The 13,035-nt window shown below is 41.1% G+C and overlaps 1 protein-coding gene across 1 annotated transcript in view; it reads right to left on the bottom strand.

Annotated features, from left to right (window-relative positions):
• The window catches only part of SHC4 (SHC adaptor protein 4), a 128,223-nt gene that overhangs the window by 14,547 nt on the left and 100,641 nt on the right, over positions 1-13,035 (bottom strand). Inside the window, exon 10 of the mRNA XM_082841197.1 lies at positions 9,034-9,213. Coding sequence (XP_082697323.1) covers positions 9,034-9,213 — 180 coding nt within the window. The remainder of the gene's footprint in view (positions 1-9,033; positions 9,214-13,035) is intronic.

Here is a 13,035-nt window from a genome sequence, read left to right on the forward strand (position 1 = left end):
TACTACCCAAAGCAATCTATAGATTCAATACAATCCCTATCAAAATTTCAATGGGGGCTTCCCTGGTGGCGCAGTGGTTGAGAGTCCACCTGCCGATGCAGGGGACACGGGTTCGTGCCCCGGTCCGGGAAGATCCCACATGCCGCGGAGTGGCTGGGCCCGTGAGCCATGGCCGCTGAGCCTGCGTGTCCGGAGCCTGTGCTCCACAACGGGAGACGCCACAACAGTGAGAGGCCCGCATACCACAAAAAAAAAAATATTTTTCACAGAAAAAGAATAAACAATCCTAAAACTTGTATGGAACCACAAAAAATCTCAACTAGCCAAAGCAATCCTGAGAAAGATGGATAAAGCTGAAGGCATGGTGTGTCCTGATTTCAAACTATATTACAAAGCTATAGTAATCAAAACAGTATGGTATAGGCATAAAAACAGACACATAGATCAACAGAACAAAACAGAGAACCAAGAAATAAATCCATACATATAGGGTCAATTAATTTACAACAAAGGAGCCAAGAACAGACAATGGGGACAGGATAGTCTCTTCAATAAATGGTGCTGGGAAAACTGGACAGCCACATGTAAAAGAATGAAACTGGATGCCTATCTTGCACCATACACAAAAATCAACTCAAAATGGACTAAAGACTTGAACATAAGACCTGAAATCATAACACTCCTAGAAGAAAACAAGGGGTAAGCTCCTTGACATCAGTCTTGGCGATGTTTTTTTGGATTTGACACCAAAAGCAAAGGCAAAGAAAGCAAAAACAAGCAAGTTGGGACTACATCAAACCAAAAGTTTGCACAGCCAAGGAAACCATCAACAAAAGGAAAAGGCAACCTACAGAATGGGAAAAAATATTTGCAAATCATTTATCTGATAAGGGGTTAATATCCAAAATATATAAAGAACACATACAACTCAATAGCAAAAAAAAAAAAAATCCAATTAAAAAATGGGCAGAGGAACTGAATAGACATCTTTCCAAAGAAGACACACAAATGGCCAACAGGTATATGAAAAGATGCTCAATATCACTAATCATCAAGAAAATGTAAATCAAACAACATGAAATATCACCTCACACCTGTTGGAATGGCTATCATCAAAAAGACAAGAGGTTAAGTGTTGGTGAGAAAAGAGAACGCTTGTGCACTATTGGTGAGAATGTAAATTGGTGCAGCCATATGGAAAACAGAATGAAGGTTCTTCAAACATTCTTTTAAAAAACTGCCATATGGTCCAGCAATTCCAATTCTGGGTATATATCTGAAGGGAATGAAATCACTATCTCGAAAAGATATCCACACCCCCATGTGCACTGAAGCATCATTTCTGACAGCCAAGACATGGAAACAATCTAAGTATCTACTGGCAGATGAATAGATGATATAAATACACAGTGGAATATGATTAAGCCATCAAAAAGAAGGAAGTCCCGCCAACTGCAACAAGGATAGACCTTGAAGGCATTATGCTAAATAAAGTAAGTCAGACAGAGAAAGACACTGTGTGATCTCACTTATATGTGGAATCCAAAAAAACAGAACTCATAGAAACAGAAAACAGATGGGTGATTGCCAGAGACAGAGAGTGAGGGATGGGGGAAATGCTAAAAAGGTGCAATCTTCTAGTTATAAGATAAATAAGTTCTGGGGATGTAATGTACAACATGGCAACTATAGTTAACAATTCTGTATTGCATATTTGAAAGTTGCTGAGGGTAGATCTTAAAAGTTCTCATCACAAAGAAAAAAAAAATAACTATGTGAGGTGATGGATGTTAACTAAACTTAGCGTGGTAATCGTTTTGCAATATATATGTATATATGTCAAATCAGTATGTTGCATACCTTAAACCAATACAATGCTATATGTCAAATTTTATCTCAATAAAACTGGAAAAAAGAAAACTACAAAATATTATGTGCTACTTTGGACAAATCTCTAAAATAGAGGAGTGAAAAAGAGCAAGTACAGAAGGGGATACTCCATTTAGTTTTAAAGAAGAATGATTAGATAGATTGATCATTAGATCTATCTGTAGACAGACAGAGGTACTTAAGTAGATAGCTAAATACTTAACCATGCATTAACGTTTTGGAAGTAGTCAGAAGGAACTAATATCTTAGGGAACTGTATATGGTGTTAAGCCTTGGGAAGGTACATATTTTAAAATAGCATTATTTATTATTTTGATTTCTTCTATGAGTATTTGTATTACTTTTTAATTAAAAACACTGTTTATAGAATTAAAAATGTATACAAGAATCAAGATAGCCACCTAACTAAAGGGAAAATCAGAAGAGGGATATACTTTTGTGAGAAAAGTGTCAGGGTTGGGGGATAATCCTCAGTTTTCTGTTGTAGGAAGAAAAGCCTACCCTTTTCTCCCCACGTGTTATAAGACTCCATCTCTGATTCTGGAGGACCATAAGCAGTCTCTTTATGCAAGTAGTTATATTTTATAAAATTGCCAGAACACTGATTTAGTGAAAACGGAACCACTGCCCCTAGGACAAATGCAGGGTTAGGTTCTACCAAGCTTCAGGTCACAATATTTTCATCAATCAATCAATCATTACATAAACTTGTTTTATGTGTGTTCGGGTTTAGACACCTTATTTAGTATACATTGTTGATTTAATAACGCTAAACTCATGGCCAACAGCACTGTAACTCATGCCTGAACTCAGCTTATCTAAGACACATATTTTCTCTGTAAGGCACATCACAGCCTTCTTGCACTTAGGAACACTAGACAGCACTTCAGCACTACACTTGGGGGTCATTTTAAACAGCAAGGTCATCAAGAGGTAGCACAAAAATGTGGGAAATGTGGCACTAAGTAGACCACAGAAGTTCACTTGTTTACAGTATGAGCTGAAACAAGAAAGCAGAGTGTCGCCTTGTTTGATGTCAGCTGGGAATGTGCACGTTGGGTGACACAAAATTTTTGTTGCTTTGCACATATCCACAAATGACCACAAATGTGCCACGAGTACTGAATCTGGGATTATAAATAAATCTTAGCAAGTAAGCAAATTCTCAAATATGGAACCCACAAATTATGAGAATCAACTGTATATTATTTATCAGTATGGATTACTGGGTGTGTGAAAACTATAAAATAGAAATTTATCGTGTTACTGAGGGGAAAAATACATTCACCTCTATAAAGTGTCTAAAAAGTTGGTAAAATAAGATGTTAACATAAAATGTTAAGCCTAAGTGAAAGATCGAGGTGGTACTAAGAAAAAAAATTAATCTGTAATACAAAGGAAAAATTACATGTCTATTAAGATATATTAAAAAGCCACAGTAATTCATATATAGTAATTAATATACTGGTATACAACAAGAAAGTGGGCCAATATAAAAAGCAGAATAAAGGCCCAGAAACAGATTCACACATGTAGAAGGAATCTAGTAAAATGGAGAGTGGCACTAGAGAAAGAGAACATTATTTAGTCCATGTTGTTTGGAAAATTAGATCACTTTCGTAGATAAAATTAAGTTAGACCCCCTACCTCATAGAAAATATAAAGTTCAAGTGAAATAAATATTTTATTTGGAAATAAAACTATAAAGGCAATAGAAGAAAATGTAGTACAAGCTAGATATAGAGGAGGAAATTTAATCCAAAGAGAGTAGAAGGAAGACATAATAAAGATAAAAAATGGAAGTCAATGAAACAGAAAACAAAAAAAATAGAAAAAAATTAAAACAAAACCTGGGTCCTTTGGAAACAACAGTTAAATTAATAAATCTCAAAGATCAGTGATCAAGGAAAAAAGAACACAGAAACTACAAATAACAGGAAGAGAGAAAGCATTCTTCATGCAATAAAAGGACAGTGAAGGAATATTATGGGAAAATTCACGTAGAACTGACTCTAAATGGACAGAGTGAAATCCTACTAAGTTTTTAAGGAAGATACATTGCCAAAGAAATGACAATCCCTTCTTGTCTACGGCTTTTTGGCCTCTAAAGCAAACTCCAATCTCTCAAACCCACATCAACAGGAAATAAGCTGCACAAGTGGTGAAGCCCCAAGAAAGGCACTTTCTCCAACATCTACTTTAGATGGACACACGAAGGATAACAGCAGGAACAACCCAGATAACAATGGACAAGGAGATTCCTCCCATAACACTGAACCACAGGTCAAGCAAATCACTTTCTCCACTTCCGGCTCAGGGAGTCTTCACAATTACTGCCTGGCAGGATTTGGTAATCACTATGGACCAATGACCACTGTGTGTTTTGCCTGCTTCCCTTTTGTGAATGTGGGTTTTTATTGAGGCTATCTTATTCCTCTTCCACCACTAATTTTGGGTGTGGAAGAGGGCAGACAACTTGGCAAATAGTAAGGATTCCCATCCAATCTTGATTGAGAGGACTTCATATCACCCAGATGTCACAGACTTTAGGCTGGATGCTGTAACTGTTTGGGGTATTTGCAAGGTCTCCCTTTGGGAGAAGGCATATGTTCTAAGTGAAAAGAAGAGCTCATGCATATTTGAGTGGCAGAAAGGTATGCAGTGGCAGGGACAGTTAATTGTGTGCCAATATCTATTCTCCCTTTCATTACATTATGGAATTCCTAATTTTTAGCTGGGCACATGGCCACCCAGCTAGAGTAACGTGAAGCTAGGTATGGCCCCATGTCTAAGTTCTGCCAACGACAGGTAAGAACAAATGATGTCTGCCACTTCTGGGTCATGTCCTTTAAAGAAACATGCGTGCACTCCACGTGCCTTTCTTACTTCCCACTGGCTGAATACAGATGGGATGGTGAGAGCTCAAGCTTTTAGACTAAAGATAGAAGACCTCAGACCAAATTGAAGCTCTTAGACCAGAGATGGAAGCCAAGTGTCAGGATGGCAAAGCTGTCCCACCAGTCCTATACCATCCATCTTTGGGCTATTAGCTAAAATAAATAAACTTCAGTCCTTTTTACACTATGGGATTTAGGGGGGTTTCTTTGTTATGGAAGCTAAGACTGAAACTAATAATAAATCAATACAAAAATTAGTTTCAGTACTAATGGTTTCCTTCTGCCATGTTTGATCAGACTAAAGATTGTGTTAGAGCTTTTCCTATGTTCGCAGTGTGACAGGATGAAGTGAGGAGCCCTGAAGGCATACTTGAGATATATTAGGTTCATGTCTCTGGATTTGTTTTTGTTTTGTTTTACTGAACTAATTAGTAACTAATCTGGGTAAGGGAGGCTAAGTATGCTTAAAGAAGATAAAGAGGATTTTTGCAGGAGGAAGGAAAGAAACAGGAGGAAACATTAGGGGGGAAACGTTAAGAGGTGTATTTAAGACATTCTGCAGAACGTTATATATAAAGTTATCCCTATTCCATCTTACTAGATTTTCTTAAATCAACATTATTTATACTTTTGGAGTTGGAGTTAACTTTTTTTGGAGGGAGCAGTGATACACTGAAATTAACCTCAAAGGGGTAGCAAGAAGTCCAGGAGGGCTATGGTACATTAAATCCCAAATGGAAATAAAGAGTAAGAGAGAACCAGAGGCCTAAATTATTAAACATATTGCCACCAAGGCAGGGAGAGGGAAAAAGGATGAAAAAAGAAAGAGGCTAGAATCAATGAAAACGCATTTTGACATTATAGTTTTAGACAGAACAAGCCTTATTTACTTTCAACTAATGACAGGAATGTTATTATGGATTAATTTTGCCTTTCATATTATTGAATTGTCTATGACAAGAGGCAAAGTTTCTTTGCTTGAGTTATAATGATTTTTTTAAATTTATTTATTTATTTATTTTTGGCTGCATTGGGTCTTCATTGCTGCACGTGGGCTTTCTCTAGTTGCGGCGACCGGGGGCCACTCTTCGTTGCGGTGCACAGCCTTCTCAGTGCGGTGGCTTCTCTTGCTGTGGAGCATGGGCTCTAGGAGCGCGGCTTCAGTAGTTGTGGCTCGCAGGCTCAACAGTTGTGGTACATGAGCTTAGTTGCTCCGCAGCACGTGGGATCTTCCCAGACCAGGGCACAAACCCATGTCCCCTGCATTGGCAGGCAGATTCTCAACCACTGCGCCACCAGGGAAGTTCCATAACGATTTTTAACATTGAAGATTTGCTTATAAAGGAACTGGAGTTGTAAATCAAGGAATATCCCAGATTACATAATTTGGGCCACCCACTAAATGTATTTTCTAATAAAATATTGTTGCTTTGGGGCTCCCCTGGTGGCGCAGTGGTTGAGACTCTGCCTGCTAATGCAGGGGACACAGGTTCGAGCCCTGGTCTGGGAGGATCCCACATGCCGCGGAGTGACTAGGCCCGTGAGCCACAACTACTGAGCCTGCGCGTCTGGAGCCTGTGCTCCACAACAAGAGAGGCCGTGACAGTGAGAGGCCCGCGCACCGCTATGAAGAGTGGACCCCACTTGCCCCAACTAGAGAAAGCCCTCGCACAGAAACGAAGACCCAACACAGCAAAAATAAATAAAAAATAAATTAATAAACTCCTACCCCCAACATCTTAAAAAAAAAAAATTGTTGCTTTGAAAAGTCCATGAAATGGAAGCTATTGAGTGTATGCTCTTATAAAGTTATTTCCAAAACCTGAGGTCCAAGGCAGGCGGGGTGGAAGGGACTAAATTGGGAGACTGGGACTGACATATACCCACTACTATATATAAAATAGATAACTAATAAGGACCTACTGTACAGCACAGGGAACTCTACTCAATTCTCTGCAATGGCCTATATGGTAAAAGAATCTAAAAAGAGTGGATATATGTGTATGTATAACTGATTCACTTTGCTGTATGCCTGAAACCAACACAACACTGTAAATCAACTATACCCCAATAAAAATAAAACTATATTTGAATGAATACTTTTTTTTTTTTTTTTTTTTTTTTTTTTTTGCTGTACACAGGCCTCTCACTGTTGTGGTCTCTCCCGTTGCGGAGCACAGGCTCCGGACGCACAGGCTCAGCAGCCATGGCTCACGGGCCCAGCTGCTCTGCGGCCTGTGGGATCTTCCCGGATCGGGGCACGAACCCGTGTCCCCTGCATTGGCAGGTGGACTCTCAACCACTGCACCACCAGGGAAGCCCGAATAAATACAATTATTTATCCTAAAAAACAAACAAACAAAAAACACTCCTGGGGTCCAGAAACTTTTTTTCAAAACACTGTCCCTCTAACATATATTACCTTATCCACACAGGCTACTCTACATTAAACAGTTAAATTCACTGCAGAAATCTGAATTCATGGCATATCCCATCATCCATGGCCCAAGATGCTCTCTGTGGTGGACATGGAGATGCACTACCCAGATCCCACTTCAAGGAAGGACCAAGTACCCCAGGTGCTTTACTGGGGCTGGTCTCCAGCTGACCACACCTTCAGGGTCTGCCTCAGCTGCAGAGAGCTGCTTGCCCAATGGCCTGCCCTCCTTCATGGCCCACATCCAAAGACTGAGATAAGTGGGGCTAAAAGGCCCTGCCCTTGGGCCCAATGTGGGGCAACTCTGACGGGCCCCCACATGCTCTCTGTAGGGTTGGCTGAGGCTTTGTCAGGCCTGCATGGTTGCTCCACCTCTCCCTCTGCCCAAGCCTGCTTTCTTCCCCTCCCTTCCTGGTACTGATCCCAAAAAAGACCCTGCATGCCCAGCTCCAACTCAGAGTCTGCTTCTGGAGAACCCAACTGGGTTGTTTGGTCGCCAAGAGTGATCTTGGAAAGCTTGCAAGAAGATGGCCTACTTGCCACCTGGCTGGTAATGGAAACCTTTGTCTCAGTCTAGAGAGTTAAGGTGGTCAATTGAAGCTCAGCCTCAGCAAAATCTCCTTCCAAACTTTACTGTCACTGCAGCCACACTAGCTGGAAAGTCACCCTTGGCAGTCTAGAGTGACCTCCTGGGCTAGTGAAAGGACTTTCTCAGCGACTGATTCTCTATCTTTGGAGTGAGCCAAATTTGACACCAATCTCTGAACCCAACAAGCTTCAGTACTTTATGAAAAGCATTTTTTAATTTATTTTTAGTTGATTGTAGGCTTTTGGCTTGTTTTACTTTTATTTATTTATGTTCCTGTTTATGGACTTATCCCTGGAAGCAATCTGGCAGGAAAATGATGTTTGTCTTACTGTATTTTACTCACAGTACCTAGTTGAAGAAAGAAGTCACCTTATTTTAGTGTTATATAGATGACTTACTAAGGGGTTTTGAAATGAATAAAATTAACACCATCACTAAACAGAGTTGGAACAGTGGCCATTGTTCCCCATGCAAACAAACAAATTCAAAATTATCTCCTGGCTTTGACAGCCCTTCCTTCAGCAAAAGCACACAGCAGAAAGCAAAAGTTGGAGTCAATTTAAAGTGTTTGAAAAGATTATTCAAAATCAAAGTTCCAAAACCTTGAAATCCGTAACATCGCCACAAAGTTCTAACTTTTATTAACTGTGGTGAGGGATTGAGGTAAGAAAGAATACTTTTAACTCTCTGAAAAATGAGGCCAAGGAAATAGCATTCTTTAAAATGAGAGACAGTATAGTGAGTTGAACAGTGGCCCCCAAAAGATATGCTCAAGTCCTGATCCCTGGTACCTGCATATGTGACCTAATTTGGAAAAAGGGTCTTTGCACATGTAATTAAGTTAAGGATCACGAGATGAGATCTTCCTGGATTTGGGGCCTACCTATAAGAGAAAGCTGTTGTCCTATAAGAGAAAGAAGACGGAGATTTGAGACACAGGGGTAAGGCCATGTGAAGACGAGGGCAGAGATTGGAGTGGCATGTCTACAAGCTAAGGAACACCAAGAATTGCTGGCAGCCACCAGAAGCTAGGAGAGCAACATGAAACCAGTACTCCTCCAGAGCCTCCAAAAGGAGCCAACCCTGCTGCCCTCTTGATTTAGGACTTCTGGCCTCCATAACTGTGAGAGAATGCATTTCTCTTGTTTTAAGACACCCAGTTTGTGGTAACTTGTTACAGCAGCACAGGAAACTAATACAGGCAATGAGAAGCCACTTACTTTCACGGTACCATGGGGTCCCCAGTGGGTGAGCTGGACTTTGATTTCCGGCAGAGCCCAGCGTGCTTTGAAGAGTCTGCGTATTGATGTAGCAGGGGTCGTCGAAGAGATCCACTCGGCACGCGGGCTTCATCAATGACGTGTCTCTTTGGGACTGTACCCCTCTCTCGTGTGCATTACCTGTAGTGAGTAAAGATCAATGTACGGTGTTTTTGCTTTGGAAACAAGAAATAAAATCACGTTTGAGTCCAGAATTGACAGGAAGGGAAAAGCCATGCCCATCCCATGCAAGGATTGAATACTGACTTTGAGATTTGACCTGTAAAAACAAAATAAGCACCAGTCTTTGAGGGAAAGCACCCTCTTTTGGCCTCCCTGCACCTCCCTGCCCGTCCCTCAGCTGACCCTTTGCTTCAACAGCAGACAGCAGACAAACCAGGAAGATGTGAAAGAGGAACAGCAAGCGGAGGAAGGACGCTGACCGGCCAGCAAAGAGCACAAACCCGTACACGACACCGCTCAGAGCTGCAGCCCAGGAACCAAGAAAACCACACATGCCATGTGGAACTTGAATATCTACTAGTTATTGAAACCGCTTTTCAAAAAACTCGTTACTTAATTTTAAATTAGTAAGAGTGGGAAGTCTGTCTTCCCTTTATTGCCAAAGTTTCGTTTCACCAAGCACAGCCCTGCACCAGCTGCTGATGTTCATTCTGTCATCTAATGGAAAGAACTCACCCCTCAGGTTACGTCCTCTGTCCCCTTACTCTGCCTTCTCCTCTCCATTCTATTCCATACATGTGGCCAAAATGATCTTTTTACAACTGAAAATCCAATCCTACTTCTCAGAGGTTTAAAAACAATCACTGCTTCCCACTGCTCTTGGGATACAACTCAAACTCTTCAACAAGCCCCAGGCCCTGCTCCCGGGCACCCAGCTTCCACTGCAACCCTGTCCTCCCCACTCTCTGCCCCTGCTCACATCGGCCTTCTTGCACTAGAATCCCCACTGTAAGGCCATCTTCTCTGAATGACATGCCCCCTTTCCTCCCCTTCTCCAGCACCCTCATCCTTCGGTGAGGTCAGTTTAAACATCTCTTTCTCAAGAGAGCCTTCCCTGACTTTCTCAGACTAGACTATGTCTCTCTGCTTCCCTCTGAAGCCCATACCACAAGAGTACTTAATTCTATTATGTTATGATGTTTCTTAATATCTGTATTGCATCTAGACTGCATGTTCTACAAAGACACAGATCCTGTCTTGCTGACAGCTGCAGCCCCTGCCTCTAGCATATGCCTGGAACACATTATCACATCAACAAATAGTTACTGCCTGAATGGATTACAGACCCATATTTCACTACCTGATGGCATGAAGTACTTTGTACCATTCAACTGGTCCTGTCCTGAGAATGCCAGGACAGAATGTTTTTGTCTTTCTGTTTACGCAAGTACCTTTATAGTTTTGGCCATACATATACAAGATCCCCGTGAGACTGCACCTGAAGCAGTGACATTGTTATTTCATTGTCTTACCGGAAAACATCACTCTTTCCAGTCAACTAAACCCCTTCAAAGGACCAACTTCCCACTGGATTTCACATCATGGTGAAGAGTGCTGTGATTCTTATAACACAAGTATGGAAACCTAAGAATACACCAGATAGGGGGCGCCCAGTCAAGACTACAGTCCTACCATCTGCTCCTCCTTTGCTCCTCTCTGTTCGATCCTGCCTGTCACCCTGTCCCATGTCATAATCTGTACGTGGAATATTCTGAGGGAAGAGTGGGATTTGACAGAGGAAGGGGCAATAGGGCCCCTCGTTTCCTTGTTGCTTTTGGCAACATACGACAGTTTCCATTTACTTGGTTAAGTGGATTTATGAAATATGTTATCCAGTTTAAACTAAACTTACTTTCACAAATGGACAAGTGGCTAAAGGATCACTGCAAAAAACTCAAGGATTGAAGATCATTCTTTTACTGAGTACAAGCTCTTCCTTAGCTACACTCTGAGCTTACGAACAAGCCTAATCTAATTAGATCAGAATGTCGGCCTCCTAACAGTTAAAATTATCAAGATTGAAATGTGGATTTATGTCTGTTTTCTTTATCAATAATGCCCTAAATGTATACCAGACCTTGAGATATTACCTAATGATAGTATTCAGCCACTATAACTAGCAAGACAATTTTTAAAAATGTCTATCATTAACTTTAACTGAAATTTTCTATTTCTGTGTGTGTTTTATAATACATGCACAATATATTAGCACAGTGTAGAGAACTGATGCATGATTGAATTAATATTTATTTAGGAGTGCCTGCTCATAAAAAGTTACTGAGGGCTTCCCTGGTGGCGCAGTGGTTGAGAGTCTGCCTGCCGATGCAGGGGACACGGGTTCGTGCCCCGGTCCGGGAAGATCCCACATGCCGCAGAGCGGCTGTGCCCGTGAGCCATGGCCGCTGAGCCTGCGCATCTGGAGCCTGTGCTCCGCAACGGGAGAGGCCACAACAGTGAGAGGCCCGCGTACCGCAAAAAAAAAAAAAAAAAAAAAAATTACTGAAAGTGGAATATGATGAACAGTATTTGTAAGAAGTCTGCTTCTAAATTAACATGGACCTGGGTTCCACAGATCCCTGTGGTATCTCTTACTATTTGTGTGGCCAGGGGCAAGTTACTTAACCTCTCTGTCAGTTTTCATACCTGTAAAATGGGGATGCTGAGCTTAAAATACATTGTGAAGATTAAATGAAAGAATGTGGGTAAGCCCCTCACTGAGCATAGTGCCTGCCTTGCAGCAGGCGTTCTTCTCACTGTTCAGTTGTGTGTCTATTGGGCCTCTGCACATGACACTTATCTCTTGCTGAAATATCCTTCCCATCCATTTCTTGACCTAACTCCTATTTGTCCTTTAAGATTCTGCTCTGAATCCCCCTCCTTCAGGAAGCTTTCCACGGAGTCCTCCCTCCTCCCCCACCCCCCACCCCAGGCTGGGTAAGGTGCCACTCCATAATAAACTGTAGGTCTCTGTTTACTTCCCTATCTTCCCCTTGAGACCGAAAATTCCTTGAGTCCTGAGGAGAGACTAGAACCTATTTTTCTGAGTATCTTCTTCATCTTCAATGCCTGGTATGAAGCAGATGCTCAAAAGAAAAATGTCAGCTGAAATGAACAGATGACTGAATGTCTACCAGTTTTCCTTTCTTAGCAAATGTGACCCCACCATGCTCTCAAGACCCGAAGTCAACCCTTAGCGCAGGGCGCTGACTCATCTGCCCCTCACAGAGCACTGGCATGAGCTGACTACATCAAGTTCACCATCCCACAGGGTTACACAAAAGCATCAATGTCTATACAGTCTCTCTTAAAAACTACCATTCCTTTTTCTCAAATGCACCATTATATCTAAGTCAGCAAAGTTGTCTTAAATTTAAAAAAACAAACAAACAAACTCACCCCATGCTGAAATTTAAAATCTTTGTAGGATAAAGTGTGTGGTTATTCAGAGCTTAACTACACATGCCAGCCATCATGCATTCCAAAAGTTCTTTGTGCAAAGTGTTACTCTGAGAAACTATCCAACCTGCCTAAGAGAAGATTTGTGGCAGAAAATAAATACATACACAGTGTATATACTGGAGGTACCAAAGTTTTTAAGTGCTAGCCCTTAGGGTCTGTGGGAATTTAACATCTTTTTGATTAAAAATATCAACATTTTCATTTTGACTTGAAGGTTGGGGAAACAGTATGCTATTTTGCTAATTATTTTTTTCCACAAGGGAATTTATTATTAAGGACAGAGATCTTTTACACATCTGGCAATAAATATAATTAACTCCTTCAACGGAAAGCCTACTGCAGTACTTATTATACACCAGAATTCAAATTTTAAGTCAATATTTGAATAAATAAATGTCTGAGTTAAAAAGCCAAAACTTGTTGAAAATGTTTGTATAGGTGTCTCTCAAATGCTTATGTGTGAATCTCTGGGAAAAGCCA

This window comes from Leucopleurus acutus (assembly GCF_964270905.1).
Source record: "Leucopleurus acutus genome assembly, chromosome: 1".
NCBI classification, from domain to species: Eukaryota; Metazoa; Chordata; class Mammalia; order Artiodactyla; family Delphinidae; genus Leucopleurus; species Leucopleurus acutus.